The sequence below is a fragment of the Lissotriton vulgaris genome, assembly GCF_964263255.1.
Source record: "Lissotriton vulgaris chromosome 7 unlocalized genomic scaffold, aLisVul1.2 SUPER_7_unloc_1, whole genome shotgun sequence".
NCBI lineage: Eukaryota > Metazoa > Chordata > Amphibia > Caudata > Salamandridae > Lissotriton > Lissotriton vulgaris.
In genome coordinates this window covers 1,855,929-1,873,291 of record NW_028240614.1, presented here as the reverse complement: position 1 = coordinate 1,873,291, position 17,363 = coordinate 1,855,929, and the positions used below count along the sequence as shown (strand labels likewise).

At 44.9% G+C, this 17,363-nt stretch overlaps 1 protein-coding gene across 1 annotated transcript in view; it reads right to left on the bottom strand.

Annotated features, from left to right (window-relative positions):
- LOC147672976 (sulfotransferase 6B1-like) overlaps positions 1–17,363 on the bottom strand; it is a 334,704-nt gene that overhangs the window by 194,997 nt on the left and 122,344 nt on the right. Inside the window, exon 2 of the mRNA XM_086947844.1 lies at positions 16,227–16,336. Within this exon, the coding sequence (XP_086803970.1) occupies positions 16,227–16,336 (110 nt within the window). The remainder of the gene's footprint in view (positions 1–16,226; positions 16,337–17,363) is intronic.

Genomic DNA, 17,363 nt, shown 5'->3' with positions numbered 1-17,363 from the left:
GCTGCTGTGTTTTTATTCCAGAAAACGCGCCATCAGTATATAAAGCTATTACCCGTCTTCATAAGATTGCAAGTTTGATACACCAGAATCCAGGCACCTGGACTTGGTCCGGTTGGTTCTGGACCACGTTGACCGCCTGGGGATGGAAGGTCCTATCCTTCCTAGGCATTGCCCTTCTCGTAGTATTCAGTTGCTGCCTATGTCTGCAATGTGGGCCAGCGATTTGCGGCCTGTGTGCCACATCATGTATTCCACATTCAAGTTCCCATTCACGCCATAAGAAGAAAGAAGAGCAAATGATGTTACGTGAACAGATTGATCGATTCATGAGGATCGATATATCATGAAGGGTCCGTAGGGGACAAGGAGGGAATGAGGAAATATGAATTTTTATGATCAATTGTGTCCCCTATCTTAGACCCCAACGACTCCGTGTACGCGCTACAAGTACATGTATGTTCCCTCCACTTCCAGCTATGAAGACGCAAATACATTTGCGTCCAACGTTAACATGTCCTCTTTCAGATCCACCATGAATGGGTCGAATATTCCGTTCCTAAGTATGCCTTGCCAACGTCTTTATGTGGTGTACTTTACACGTTTTTCAGCTCTGGCGAAGTAGGCCCTGAATTCTGCCATCGAGCCTTTTCCTGCCTTCTGCCTCTGAATGTGTCAGCCGGGGCCTGCATCTGTATCCGTGACCTTTGTCTTACTCCCTGCGCGGCTAGCGGTGCCTGGCTCATCCTGCCGGCCTGCCAAGACTGTATTCAACCTTCAAGTTATCTGCTCCGCTCCTCGAAAAATACATTCCTGTCTAGTAGTTCAAGTAAACATCCTTCCAGCTGCAGAGCAAAGGGCCCGACCTCACTGTCTCCGTGCAAGTAATTCATAGCTCCTGTTACCATGGTAGGCCCATGCCCCCTCGCATCTCATGCAGACACGTAGACGCTTATACACGCACTCACAGTTAGTATAGAATAGCCTCTGCCCGGGAGACCTTTCCTTCCAGATAATACAGTTCCTTAAACACGAGATATTAGATACGATTTGGGATTAGGTTGATCTGACCTCCCAGACTTCTGTCTCCTCATGTAGGGCTAAATGTCAAGTCCCCTTCACCCTCCAGTTACACGTCAATCACACGTCATGCTGCCTGCGCGCGCATCTCTGCCATGTATTTCTGCTGACACTGCAGGATTCTCTTATGGATCCACCCACTTGTGACATCTTCTTAATGACGTTTCTAGTAAACGCCTTCATGCACGCCTATTGTAACGCCTTTTCATTACGTATGTGTACTTTTATCTCTCCTCTCAGCTGTTACGCCTACTGCATCTGCCTTTACTGTAATGCATTGACTATATATACGATTAACTGTCAATAAAGTATTGTCTGTCAGTCCCTTCCCGAACCTACGTGGTGACGGAATGGTATGCCACCTTGGTTCGAACCAATACAAATTCCTTTTTAAGGAATAAAACCCCTTTATAAACCTCAAATATCACGGATTTTGCCTCTTCTTTTTGACTGAGTTATTCTTATTGAACTTTACCGCATAAATTAAGTATAGGTAATTTAAATTTACCACACAGGGAAGAGGCAGCAAAACAAAATGGAGGTCAAAGGGGAGGCGAGGCAGAGGCAGCAAAACAACTGTGATACCGAGTGCAGCTAAAGTCTCACCAGGCACTTCTAAGACTCAGCAATGTTGCGCTTCTCCGAACAACAATGCAAGCGGGACTATGGTAGCGCTATATATTGTAATATGCAGGCGACGTGATGTAGATCTAATACCAGTCACAAAAGCACAATTCAAGCACAATGACAAATGCCAAAACGATACCACTGGATTTCTAATGCGTGGCGCGATATTGCAGGCTGCTTCCAAAGGTGCGATCAGCAGATGAATGCAGCGTGAGGTCGGGGAGCTGTGGTGGGAGTCAAGGGGCTATTTTTAAACCAGGCAGTGTGCCCAGGCCTGCACCCAGTTTGCCTTACTTTCAACCATTATGCCCAGGGGTACTCAGTGGTGCATGGGCCTAGTCTTTCTCTGGGGCGTCTTGAATTTAAACATCATTGAGGGCATGGATGGCATGGGATTGTGGTGATTTATGAGTGTTTTTCGACTTTTCGGGGTGGTGTTGGGTCCTGGCCATGTGGGTGGGGGCCATCTTGAGGCCTGGTACAGGCAGGGCCTGGCCATGCGGTGGGGGTCAAGGGGCTATTTTTAAACCAGGCAGTGTGCCCAGGCCTGCACCCAGTTTGCCTTGCTTTCAACCATTATGCCCAAGGGTACTCAGTGGTGCATGGGCCTAGTCTTTCTCTGGGGTGTCTTGAATTTAAACATCATAGAGGGCATGGATGGCATGGGATTGTGGTGTTTTTTTAGTGTTTTTCGACTGTTTGGGGTGCTGTTGGGGCCTGGCCATGTGGGTGGGGGCCATCTTGAGGCCTGGTACAGGCAGGGCCTGGCCATGCGGTGGGGGTCAAGGGGCTATTTTTAAACCAGGCAGTGTGCCCAGGCCTGCACCCAGTTTGCCTTGCTTTCAACCATTATGCCCAGGGGTACTCAGTGGTGCATGGGCCTAGTCTTTCTCTGGGGTGTCTTGAATTTAAAAATCATTGAGGGCATAGATGGCATGGGATTGTGATGATCGAGATTGGAAAGTGAACCTGTGACTTTCGCCTTTCAACGCCAGGAGTGCGTGGAGGTCCCTGCCCTTTGTGGACCCTGTTCTTGCCGTTTTTGCTGCCAGACTGACCGGACCAACGTGGCCGCAGAGGTGAGAGGCACGGAGACCGGGACTGCGAGGACCAGCATTCCGGGAAACATCTACAGCTGGTTCCTCTTCCCGGCCGAGCAGCGCCCCCTCCCAGTGCCACGCCCCCTTATACATCAAAGTAAGACCTGCAAACGCGCATCGCGGGACGCACGCGGGTCGTAGCCCGGGGCGAAGCCTGGGCCAAGGGCGGGCCCGTTTAAGCCCGTTAAAGACCGGGTAAGACTGGACTGGGCCACCCTATTGACATTTGTAGTTTGATCACCCACTTTGTACTGTTGTCTGTCCAGAGTTATCCAGCAATTTATCAACCTTAGCACTATCATTCCGAGTATGTCGCCCAGAAATACTAGAAGTAGCAAGCCATCACACGCCGCGCAGACTATCGGTCCTATTGACCAATTTATTTCTAGGGCCAACGACGCAATTAACCAAGGAGTTCTTTTGCTGGAACGGAGGGTCTCTCAAGAACTCGCCATGGCCAAACGTTCTTCATTGGGCCTATTGGCTGCTGTCAGAACTCCTCAGCACCTTCCAGAACATGGCGCACCATTGGATTCCCATACCGTCCCAGGCACCGTGGATTTGTCAGTATCTATCGACCTTTCAGCCACCCAGCTCTCCCAATCTGCCCTATCATTGGAGAGAACCCGACACTTTTTACAAGCAAGAGAAGGGACGACTCCAGTACAACTACTAACAGGGGTCTCAGGGAGGGTGCGATACCGAAGAAAAAATTGAAAAACAAGAAATTTCAAAAAAACAACACTCGTGTACAGACACAATCCTTGAATCAACCTGAATCACAGATTCCATCTGCTACACAAAGTACCAGCCAACTTACTTCACCCCAGCAAGAGCCAAACCCCCTACCACCTGAAATAATAAATCTCTCCACCACTATGCCCAACCTTAGTCTTAGTAGTAACGTGGGAAGAGGGCGTGATACTTGTAGCTTAGATACCCAGCTACTGGATAGACTAGAGGCATTAATTAAGTTGTACGCACAACCTATCAAGTTTTCCCTGGCCAAAGTAGAAAAGATGGTGGAATCGCTAACTTTAGAACTTAAATCAACCAAGGGCTCTGTTTCTACTCACCCTGTGGCCCATAAACCCAACCCTAAAATCACCAAAGTAGGGGCGGTAGTATCTAAACAAGCACCTAAATTGGCTACAACATCTGCAGTTGTCCAACAAAAACCACCAACTATAGCTGTGCAACAAAAATCCCCACCCACAGCAGCGAAGAAAGGCCTTGTTATACCATCAGTTTCAGCCCCAGCCCCTATTACCTCCCAAGCTCCCACTCAAGTAAAAGCTCCAGGGATCCAAAATGCCATCTTTAAGACGAGACGGAAAGGTGGTCGTTCCTTCCATCTTCCCCCAGAAGCCACCCCGTTCGTCGTAAACATGACCGGGGTCCCTGAGCTGAATCCAAACTCAGAGGAACCAGGTTGGTCTCTAAAAAATAAAGTGTTACACTGGCTGTCCGCCAACAGGCCCCTTCCTCCTTACTCTAATAATAGAGTTACAATGGTTCGTAGGGTTCCTTGGTTAGGTAAAGAGCCAAAAACAATTCAGGGTGACTCCGTCATTATTAACTTCGAAGATCCCCACACAGTCGAGCATATCTGCTCTTGGGGTTCTGTTGTATCCAAGGAATGACAGGAGAAGGAGGTAAACTTAAGGATTAAGTTTAATTAAGAGTTTCAAGTACAGCATAAGATCCATCAGAGTGCACATCCAAGAAGCTCCAGTCTTCAACTGAAGATCAGGAGCAGAACATTCTACCATAACCTAGCAACCCAGGTGCTAGGATGCAAAAACATGAAAGAGCATGAGCAATGAGGAAACATAGGATATAACACACCTCCTTTCCCATAAAACAAAACAAAACAAATTAAAAGAAACAAAGTAAAAGAAAACAAAAGATGAAACAAGAATTTCACAATTGAACAACATATCAGGTAATGTAATCATTCAAATATTTAGGTAAAAACTTAATTCTAGATGACTTTGAACAGGAAGCAGAGACCTCAGAAGGACCTGAGGCAAGTTCAACTACATCTAAAGAAGTCGTGTTAACATCATCCGAACTCGTCAAAGCAGTAGATTGATGGAATTCTTCCTCATGAATATTAGTATTGTCAAACAATGACAGAGCCCCATCAGACACATTGGCACTACATGAAGGAAGGTTATAGGGAGACAAAATGTTAGAGTCAACTGCATTGGGGATAACGTTTGAACCTGAAACATCAACAGGAGCAATGTCCAAGCCCTTCACTTTTGAAACGGCCCTTTTACTCCACCACTTACCACCAGTAACTTTAACAGCATGTTTGCCGATTTGAACAATAGTTGTCTCAGGATAAAACTTTGAACCTTTGGCCTTACAAGGTCTTCGGATTCTAACTTTGTCGCCAACGTTTAAAGAAATTTCTTTCACAAGTTTATCCAGATCATACCTGACTTTGGACTTGAGCTGAGCATATACAACCTTATCTTTGACAAGATCAAGATCAACAACATTTTTACTTTGAGATGTTTTGCTAACAACCCAACCAGGGGATAACTCATTAAAGGATGGTCTCCCTCTTAACAAGAGGAAAGGTGTCACCCCAGTGGTTGAGTGTGGTGTGTTGTTGTACGACCAAACTCTGTCGCAGACAATATCCTGAACACAAAGGCCAGATGAAACAGCTAATTGGACTGCGTCCTTCAGGACACGATTCGCTCTCTCCACTAAACCGTTGCCCTGTGGGGAGTACAAAGCAGTGGTAAGGTGTTTAATGGCAAAATTATCCAAAAAACTATTCATTTCATGAGATACGAATTGTACCCCATTGTCCGATACTAAGAACTTGGGAATTCCTTCGGACTGGAAAAGTTTCTTAAGACATTTTATGACATTATAGGTATTAGGTTCTTTTAAAAACTCACAGACAACCCATTTGGAGTGATAGTCTACAATGTATAAATCTGAAACCCTGGTTTAAACCACCAATAGGCCCTAGAAAATCCATACCTAATTTCTCCCATGGACTGTCAGGGAAAGTAACAGGACACAAAGGTTTGTTAACAGTCCGCAATGATTTCTCAGCTTGAGAACATTCAGTACAGCCATTCAAAAAAGTATCTACACAGATGTCCATCCCTGGCCACCAATAATGAAGTCTCAACCTCTTTTTTGTACTTGTGATCCCACCATGACCTTTGTGAGCAATGTCAATGATCTTATCTCGAATAGAAAGAGGAGGGATGAGGGAAACACCTCTCAAAAGGAAATCACCCTCCAAACTTAATTCATCTCTAACTTTGGAGAAAGGAAGAAGATCCTTGTCAATAAGATTTTCTCTTGGCCAACCTTCAGCAATGTACTTTTTCAGTGTAAGAAAAGAAAAATCCTGTAAGGACTCTTTAATCCAATCGGATTCAGAAACCACGTCCTTTGCTAAAACTAGTCCATCCAGAAGATTAACTACTACTTCTTTGTCATCAAGAACAGGAGAAAACTTCAAAGAACTTGAAGGACACCTAGACAAAAAATCTGCCGTGAAGTTCTTCCCACCAGGGATATGCCTCATAGTGAAATTGAAGTCATAGAGTTTTGAAAGAAGACAACTTAATCTAGGGCTAGCATTCCTTAAACCCTTGTCATTCCAAATAAAAATCAATGGTTTATGATCTGAAACCAACACAAATTCGCGACCCCAAACATACGTGGAAAAATGTCTAACTCCCCAAACGCAAGCCAAGGCTTCTTTTTCAATGGTACTATAATTTTTTTCCGAAGAGGAAAGTTGACGGGATGCAAAAGCAACAACATTTTCAATCCCACCATCAGCTTGACTCAGTACAGCACCTAAACCGGTATTACTGGCATCGACTGTAATAAATGACAGAGAGTTCTCATCAAAGGGCTTGAGAGCAGGAGCATGTATAATTAAGTCCTTCAAAGAGTCAAAAGCCACTTTATGCACTTCATCCCATACAAATTTAACATTGTTCCTAGTAAGCGACCTCAAAGGCTCGCTAACATGTGCAAAATTCTGTCAAATCTCGAGTAAAATTCACTTAAACCCAAAAATGATCTTAATTGATCTTTGTTAATGGGCTGGGCACAATCACGAATGCCTTGTAAGAGATCATGTTTTGGAGAAATGCCTTTATGAGAAATGGTATGACTAAGATATTCAACTTCACTAAGGAGAAATTTGCATTTCTGTTTTTTAACAGTCATACCATGGTCACTTAAAATACCAATGACTTGATCAAGTTTGACAAGATGTTCTTCCACAGTGTTAGTAGAGATCAAAATATCATCTTGATAGGCTAAAACATCCCGAACTTCACCAAATAGCTGAAACATGAGTTTCTGAAAAACTGATGCCGCTGAGGCAAGACCAAAAGTAACCTTAGATATCTAAAAAGACCAAAAGGAGTGTTGAAAGCAGTTAAGTCTCTGGACTCCTCACATAACTCTATCTGATGATAGGCTGCTCGTAGGTCTATGGTAGAGAAAACTTTTGTACCCCTTAATTGAGCCAACATATCTTGAATACGCGGGAGAGGAAAACAATCTACCTGAATATTTTTGTTTAGAGCTCTTAGGTCTACACATAGCCTGAGCTCATCACAGTTCTTCTTAAGTGCGACTACAATTGGAGAAACCCACAAGGAAGAGTTGATGTTTTCAATGACTCCCTCTTTACTCAGTTGTTGAAGATGAGTCTTCAGTCTTTCCATAATGCTTAGAGGAACATGTCTTACCTTATGAATTACTGGAACAGCATCAGGCTTCAAAATGATTTTATGTTCGTAGCCTTTAACTGAACCAAGATTGTCAGAAAAAACATTGGTGTATTTATTTACGATACTTTCTAGAGAAAGTTCTTCAGTAATCAGAGCATTAATTGTGGTAGAACGGTCTAAAGAAATGGGATTTCTGGTACCAGGTCTTAAGACTAATGGGAATTTACCTTGATCTTTCCAACCCAAAACATTATATCCTTTTTTTGATACATTGATTTTGGCCTGAATAGAACGGTCTTCAAAGGTTAAACTATCGTTAAAGAAACCCATTAAGTCAATGACTTTGCCATTAAATGCAACAGTACGTATATCAGGAGGTAGGAGTAAATTTTCGTCCCAATGTTTAAGAAATAAGAAATCCGCAATGATGGTAATAGGGGAACCCGAATCTACAGTGACCTTAACAAGAATCTCACCATTTTTTAGATCACATACTGGATCATAGATAGAAGGATCTTCATGATCATCTATCATATCAACAGACAACAATATTTTTTTTACAATCTGTTCTTCACATGTATTGGAATTATCAGAATCAGAGACTTCAAGGTACATTGTCTTGGACTTGAACTTGCAAACTGCAGCAAAATGACCAATCTTTTTACAATTAGTACATTGTTTTTTTAAGGCCGGACAGGAAGTTGAATTGGCAAGGTGTAATTTTGATCCACATCTATAACAAATGGGAGGTTTATCAGACTTTTTCCATTCAAGTTTAGCAGGTTGATTACGTTGAGAATTATTTTTTGAGGAAGTAGACTTTACTAAATCTACATGTGTAGGTTTATTATTGCCTAATTCTTTAGAAGCAAAAGCAGATCTTTCTATACCTCTGGCTAATTCTAAAGTTTCTTGTAAAGAGGGATTACGACAACAGAAAATTCTTTCCTGAACTTTGTTATTAAAGCAATTCACAACAATTTGATCCCTGAGATATTGATCAATAGGGCCTTCAAATTCACAAGTTGCAGCCAAAATTCTCAACTCAGCCAAAAATATATCAATTTTTTCATATTCCCTTTGTTTGCGTGTGTAAAATCTATGTCTTTCAACAATTACACTTGGTTCGTCCTTAAAATATTTTTCTAAACGAGCAATAGCCTCAGTGTACTCATTCCAATCATCTGAGGGAGGTCTAATAACAGGGGGTTGATGATCAAAAATTCTTTGACCCTCAGCACCCAAGGCACTATATAACATTGCATTTTATCTGGCAGCAGAAAATTTCACAGCATCAATGGCAATTATATAGCTATTAAAGGCTTTAAACCAATGGGACCATTTTATTTTAGGTGTACCTGGTTCTGGAAGAAAGGAAGAAGGAAGAACTGCAGTCTGTTGAGCCATCCTGAATTAATAAAATAACAGCATTAAAATAAAACTTAACAAGATATATTATTATTTAAAATTATTAAGTGAGAAAGCTAACTGTAGTAAATATGGAAAATTAACTCCAGTGTTAACTGTGTGTATCAATGTAAATGACACAGGTTAAAGTCAATCTATAATGTTAGCTGTGTGTATCAGCGTTGAAGATACACGTTGTAAAAATCTAATATCAGCTGTGTGTATCAGCGTAGAAGAAGATGCACGTTGTGTTAATTATGTAGTGACAGCTGTGTGTGTCAGCGTAGGAGACACACGAGTATGTTTCTCAGTAATCGATATGGAAGACACGCGTTGTATTAAATATGCAGAGCCAGCTGTGTGTGTCAGCGTAGAAAACACACAAGTGAATTCAAATGGTAGTTTTGGTTGAAAAGTAAGATAATTATAAAGTACCTTGTATTCATAAATTCGAGTCGCGGAAGATCGTGATGTTGACGAAGGTATCTAAGCAACCGCAAAATGGTCGCTACGTTGTGCGTGCGTGATGATGTGTTCCTCACTGTCAAATCGAGATGACGCGCTTTGTTGTTGAACAGAATGAAGGGCGAAGGAGAAGAAATGCAGCGCGCGTCGTTCTCGTGCTGCACAAACCGCCAAGGAAACAGTAATGGCGATTTTCGAATAGCGAGAATTCTACAAGGTAGAAGCCAATGTATATTAGTATTAACTTTGTGAAAATTTGACGAAATGAGTTAAAAATAAAATGGGGAGTATGGTATTTCCAGCAATACTTAGTAAAATGAAAATACGCTGCAGGGTCTGCCGCAGGTGCAATCAAGGGCACAATTCAGAGACAGTTAGGTTATCAGCCGCTGAGAAAAATGAAGAAAGTTAATTTATGAAGAAGGTAGAATAAAGTAATCAAATCTGGCGCTGGTGCAATCAAAACACAGTAGTAAGAAATAACCAGGCGCTGGTGCAATCAAATCACCAAAGGAGCTGACTTGAGAGAAGTCATGGTTATTTTACTGGTTGATTATTTTACTGGCTGTTGTGAGATTTATAAAAAGTAAAGTCATATTACGATGAAAGCTGAAACACTATATGAATTAATGGGCAGCCGCTGGTGCAATCAAGACACAATGGGAAGTACAGGCGCTGGTGCAATCAAATCACAAGTAATAAAGTAAAGGCTTACTTTTATATGAAGTTAACGTTGTTTCTTGAAAGTACTCAGTTTGAAGCAGGTTGAAAGAAGACTTAGGTTCGTGGAGGAAGGTAAAAATATTGAAGAAACAATGATGAGCGCTGGAGTCTGATGAGATCTGTATAAAATTAAAAAATCTTGAGCGTAGGTTCGTAGATAATGCTGACTTGACCACCTCGTCGCCAATTTATGTTGTATCCAAGGAATGACAGGAGAAGGAGGTAAACTTAAGGATTAAGTTTAATTAAGAGTTTCAAGTACAGCATAAGATCCATCAGAGTGCACATCCAAGAAGCTCCAGTCTTCAACTGAAGATCAGGAGCAGAACATTCTACCATAACCTAGCAACCCAGGTGCTAGGATGCAAAAACATGAAAGAGCATGAGCAATGAGGAAACATAGGATATAACAGGTTCTCACCTCACACCTGACGGAATTGGCACTAAAAGATTATCATACTTCTACCCTCCATTAAACCACTATGCTTCAGGTCCAGAATGGAATTGGACCCAGGTTGGCAATTGGAACAGAAGACCCGACTGGTCAGACTGGGCGGGCCATGGGTGTAGAGATCCCGCTCCAGTCTTTGGTTGGAGGGGTGTCCCACTGTCTAATAGATTTGACTGCCTGGAGATGGTGGACTGACCACCATCTGATATCATCCAGGAAACTATAAACCCCCTTTTCCCCAGATCAAAATCACCAAAATCATCAAAACTGTCGATATCACTGAATTTATCTTTCAGCTCCCCTACGTCACCCGACACGGAAGGTATACCCGCTCTAGCGGTAGTCCCTCCTTTTCCACCCATTGAAGCACAATTTGCCGTTGTTACCACCGACGACCATATTACATCTTATACCTCTCCCCGACCAGGAACCCCAGCTACCAACATCTTGACGAACGTCAGGAATTCAACTCCCCCTACTCTGACGCTTTCCGTATTATACTGGAACGTGGCAGGTCTCCGATCAAAGATCAATCTGAAACCATGGCTGGACCTAGTAAACACCCACCAGATAGTCTGCTTTCAGGAGACCTGGGCAATAGACCCAATCCATTTACAGGGCTATAAAACATATCATACTCCAGCCAGCATTACTACGGTATCTAAAATGAAACTCATTTACAAGAGCTCCACAAAGGATGCATGTATCTAAAATTAACCCAAGTGAAACTCACTCACAACATCGCTGCAAAGCATAGTTTTTGCTGCTCTTTCGAATAAATAGAATAAATCACTCAGAAGAAAAGGTATGTATACTAGTTAACTATTTCCTGTGAAATGTTTGATATTAGATTCTAGTGACTCTAAGCTTAAGACTCCACGCTACTGGGACAGCTTGTGTCCATTCCAGACATCCATTGAACACGCCCTTGCATGCTGGGACTTGCATTTTTCCTTAATCTCAGAAAATTAAAAACATTGATTTGTGATAGGAAAGCCAAGGTGTGAAAACTCTGTGTCCCGGTGACATGGACGGATACTAAAGTGATGTGTGAACAAAGCCCCACCTTTATTTTCCCTTGCTTAATACTCTGTTGCTTGCTCAGCGTTTCAATCATACCTTGTGCTAGCAATGAAAGCCACGCCAGAGTCCATGGGGTCTGACGTTGACAGCACATCTCCGAGGTACGTAAGGGCATCTTCCTCTTGGACAGAATGCCTCTGGGTCAGCATCTCAGATGATGCGGTAAGAGGCGGGAATGATAAGGTACATGAGTACCACATGGATGCTGTTTCTAGGAGCTATAAAAACCAGATGTTACTATTACCCAACTTATGGTCCTCAAAGTACCAACCTCAAAAGGAAGGAACAGTGAATAGGCAGGGTGTGATTTCTGTAAAATTGCCAGGTGTTCCAGAAAGGACAGGACACAGTGGTCTGGTGGTACGCTGTATTTATTAGTTAACCTGCACAGAGAGCGCCGAGCCGGTGCAACTGTGCTCCCCAGACTCACGCCGTTTCTAATGTGATGCGCGCGCATCCTACAGATGGCCGCCGGCACGTCGCGTCATGACGCGACGTGCAACTACTAGAATGCAAACTCTACATATCTCCCTTTTTTCCCAAACAGTGAAACATGTAACTCACAGTCCGCCGTTCATGTCAAAGTCTCGAAACCTGGCTGGTCTCATCACTGTTCTTTCCCTGCGGGTCAGTCTTACCGGGGTAGCCACTGCCTCTCTCTCCAGCGTCTCTGCGCCACTTCCACCATTGCTCAGCGCAGCCTGACTCTCCTCCGATCTATTCCTGTTCATCTCTCTATCCGCTCCGGGGCTGCCTCCGTTGTCTTGCTCCACACTGACTTCTTCACTTCCTAAGTCCATCTCTCCATCAACTTGTCCATCTCTTGCCTCAGGCTTCTCTGCACTTCCTAGGTCTTGCCCCCCATGGTTCCACTGTAGTACTTTGTTGCATCTCGCCATGCAGTCCTGAGACCATACGTTGCCGTCACTCAACAGGGCTGCTCTGTCATACACCTTCTTCACCTGCAGGGGTTTACTATATTTGCTATCCCCTTTCCTTTGCATCGTTGCCAACTTGTCTCTCACCCATTCACCTACCTCTAATCCGTTGTCCTTCACGTTCCTTCGCCGGTTGTAGTGCTTTGTGTAAATGGCCTGTGCCTTCTCCAAGTTCGCCTGAACCACCGCAGGGGACCATTTGCTCATTACAGTTTTCTCCTTCCACACTCGGTTGTCCTTTGTGAAAGGGTCATGCCCCCTCAAGATTTGGAAGGAACTATATCCAGTTCCTGTGGCGCGAAACGCCGGACACTTCCTGTTGTGGGCTTCGTGTGCCCAACTTCCGCATCTGTAGCAGGTTTTCTTGTTGTTCCCCACCTGCTTTCCTGGTGTTCCCGGATTCCCTTGCCACCTATTCGGTCCGTTCGGCGTGGCTCCCCTGCCTCTGCTGTCCTTGCGGGGCTCTTCGTCTCCTATCCTGTTCACCATCGGACTTGCGGCGGTCTCTCTTTTTGCCGCCTCCGCGCATCTTCGTGCCGTTTCTGCTCTCCTGACAATTATCATTACTTCTTGCAGTGTGGCGTCCCCGCTGGCCCACAACTTGTCCTGCACCGCGGTGCTCGTGGTGTGCATCACGATCTGATCCTTGATGAATTCATCCTGGAACATGTCGTATCTGCACGTGGATGCCAACTTCCTTAACGCCGCCACATACTCTTCCATTGACTCCCCTTGTTGTTGCTTTCTCTGCTGAAAGTTATACCTGTCAATTGAAACACAAACCGCCGGTTTGTAATGTTCATTCAGTTCCTCAATTGCGTGGGCATACACGTTGTCATCTGTACTCCCTCGTGGTTTTGGTATCAGATTCTTGAAGATCCTGAGCCCCTCCGGGCCCAAATTGTGTAGCAATATTCGCCTCTTTCTTTTACTGGAAAACTTTTCCTCGTTCTTGTATCCTAGCACCTCAATGAAGTTGCCGATATAGTCTCTCCAATCCTCCCACCTCATGAGTGGTTCTCCTGGTTTGGGTAAGAATTGCACAGGGGCCGTCGCAGATGCTGCTTGTGCACACATCCTTTCACGCTTTTCTGTGGGTGGGGTGCCGCTGTGGCTTTTGGGGCGGCCTGGTGCACTGTCTTCCTCAAGCTTCTCTATTTTTGGCTGGGGGATCTCTGTGTCTGCTCCTTTGCTCTTCCTATAGGTCACCACTGCTCCTGCCCTTGATTGGTTGGTTTGGTGGGGTGTCTATGGTCGTCTGCCCCTCTGCACACACTTATGTCGCTTCCCCGATGTTCCAGTCGACTCCCCTATGTACCTGTAGGCTCTGTCACACTCTCTGTTGTTCACTTGCCTGTGTATGGTAGCTGCTTACAGGCAGATAACTCCTTTGGTGCGTATGGCTCCTGAGTTATGGCTGTGGCCTCTCTGCTGTCCTGTTCGTTTTTTATTTTTTTATTTTCTTCAGGTCCTCATCTCGACCTCGTCGCCATTGTAAAGTTGCCAGGTGTTCCAGAAAGGACAGGACACAGTGGTCTGGTGGTACGCTGTATTTATTAGTTAACCTGCACAGAGAGCAACGAGCCGGTACAACTGTGCTCCCGTGACACGCGCCGTTTCTAATGTGATGCGCACGCATCCTAAAGATGGCCGCCGGCACGTCGCGTCATGACGCGACATGCAACTACTAGAATGCAAACTCTACAGCTCATGACCTCCAGAGCACCTCCTCCAATATTCAGTAGGGATGAGACACCCTCCCTAATCGCAGCATATGCGTTCCTTCTCACCGTTGTCTCTATATGCATAAGGGGGGCCTATCACACCCACCTTTACAGGCCTCTGATGCAGAGGGTTAAGAGCAAGACAGTGTGGAAACTGTGAGGTATGACAGAAAGGCGTGCTGTTAGCGAGGGTGATGACATTGGGTTGAGGGAGTGCTGTGGCCAGACACAGCTCTGAACGGAAGTAGTCACCGGCCAATAACTGGAGCATAAAAACAAAAGCACTTCAAGTACCAGAGAGTAAAGTGCTTTTTGCAGCTCTGTGGAGTTAGCTCTTTAGTTGCACACTTTGGGGGGTTTCCTTCTGCCTCCTATGGAGTGCCTGCATTGCAAAGCATAAGGGACAGTTCTAGCCAGCCACCACCCTTTCCCACACTTGCTAATCACCCCCGCTTGCTCTGCTCCTCCTACCAGCCCCCTTGAGTGCTGCCACTCAAAGCCGCTGCGGCTCCCTCTTGCCCTCATGGGTCCCAGCACCTCACAGCTGCCATGGAGCAGGGAAGGGGGCCTAAATCAAAGGCTCCCTGGCCTTTAATACAGTCTGCTGTTTCCTAATGATGTTGCTGTATGCCAGATGGGGAGTGCTGCTGATATTGGCACTATGATCCAGAGTAACAGGGGAGGTGGCAGAGATGCTCACCCAAGCACATGTATGTGTATCAACATACGACTTGTCAAACATGTAGACTCACCGGAACAAGGCGGATTGGTAACAAAGTTCACTGCCGGGCACAAAGGGGGGGGCAGCCAAATGCAGCACCCGCGCTCCTCGGACAATGTCTGCATCAGAAGCACATGCCTCAAAGGGGGCGTGGCCTTCTGCACTGGGCCCTTTCCCTGTCTAGGCCCAAATCTGCCAGGAATTCACGAGGCATCCACCCCAGCACGCTCCCAACCTTAATTTTTTTTTTAAACAATTTTTAGGAACAGATTTGCATGCATGATAAGTATGGGAACGCTGTTCCCAGCAGTTCCTACCCACTTCGACCTCTGATTTTATGCACTGGCCAGCTGAGCACCTGCTGCTACACAGACCTCCAAAGCTCACCTGCATTCCATGAGGATTTGAAATCAGGACTTTTGTGTCTACAGATCACAGGTGTGCTCTTTTCACACTTTAACAGGGTTCACTTCGTGTTTCATCCCTGATGCCAGGGACAGGGCTTTCCATGAAACAGGTGGCACTCACTGCTGGGTACAGACTCAACTCCTTTCAGAGACTGTCTCACAAACACCTTCTGAGCAGAGGCAGAGGGACTACCTAACAGTCCATTAGGGTAAACCTGACCAGCAAATGCAAAGTGAATCTTTGCTATTCAAATAGTGGTCTGTCCTTAAACCAGATTTATTTTTACTATACCTTCACCTTTCGTATTCGTTGTTCACTCGAGCACAGAACCACACATAGCATTTATGTATTTGTAAAGCTCACACATCACACAAAAGGGTATCTTGGCGCTGAATAACAGATGATTATTGTTACCCTACTAAATGGTACTCATTTTATCGACCTCAAAAGGATGTAAGGCTGAGTGTGAGCACCAGGATTTGGATCTCTGACCATGAGGTCAAACACAGGCCCCTACAGTGGGCGCATTAGTCCGCTAAGCCACCAGACCCAACAGGCAGGGGTGCTCACCGCCAACTCTACCATGATCACGGTTTAAACTGGGGGCTGCCATGAACTGACTTGGGACCTGGTTATGATGCAAGTACGTGCCATGCCACCTGTTAGAAGAGAGTATGACTGAGCACTGTCATCATGGGTGTGATCTTACAACAGAACGGAATAGGTTTTACTGGTACAATATATAACGTCGCTGTTCCTCGGCACCAACCTCAAATTTGTCCGGTGATCCGAACTCAAGGATGGCCATGAGGGGCGGCGGCTCCTTGCCATGGATAGTGTAGATCATGTCATGTAGAATCTGGACGGCCCAGTTGGTACCTGAAACACAGAAACGCGACTATTGAGAGACAGAGAAGGAAAGGATGCACTCATTGCATTGGCATAAATACTGCAAGGTCAGAGGGCACATTATTGCATTTGGTTCACCTTCGCAAACAGCCGGTTCTCCGTCGTCGCTTCAGAAGGAGTCAATATATTTTAAGATGATTCTACGAGGCCTCAGTAATCATTAGAAATTGGATTATTATTTGGGGTGGGTGACTGCCCACCTGAACGAATACTCACAACTCTTTTCAGAATGAATATTTAAAGTTACTAAATTAACCTAAGCTCAACCCCTGGTAGCTATGGCACACAGCAGGCAGGTTTAACTTAGGCAAACTGTAAAGCATTCATGCAAACCAAATCAGTAATTAAGTCAAAATTGAAATCAATTAAAAACCCAAACTGAACCAGAAAACTTAGCAAATTTAAAATTTACAGAAAATGACTAAACAATATTAGGGGAAACAAAGATGTGATTTTTTAAAGTTAAAAATTGCCATGAAAAAGTAAAGAGCCAGTGATAGTCAATAGTCGTGGTAGACGGGACCAAGAGAAGTTTTGGGCCGAGCGTGATAGAGCCTGGTCAGATATACTAACTAGCTTGGGCCAGGTGAAAGTCTGGAAATTTGAAAGTTCTAAAACGCTCCACTGGTCTAGAGCAAACTTTTCCAAGCTTGCTTCTAGTGCCAAGAGAACCATGGGAATGCACTTCTCAGCAGATGCCACAAGTTGGGTCCAGTCAAGAGCTAGCTGCCACTGGGCAGCCCACTACTGTAACCAGACATGGTGTCTGCCAACTGACCCTTGGAATGCACTTGTTCATCCTGGGTACAAGAGGGAGCAGGCACAGTCCTTTAGGGCTCCTCTCAGGGCACAGACGGCAGGTCCAGTCCTTGAGTGCTCCTCTCAGGGCACCAACGGCAGGTCCAGTCCTTCAAGGCTCCTCTCAGGTCACAGAGAGCAACTGTGATCGGACGGTGTTGACAAGCGGTGCCATTTAGACTTTAAAAAGGATCAGGCT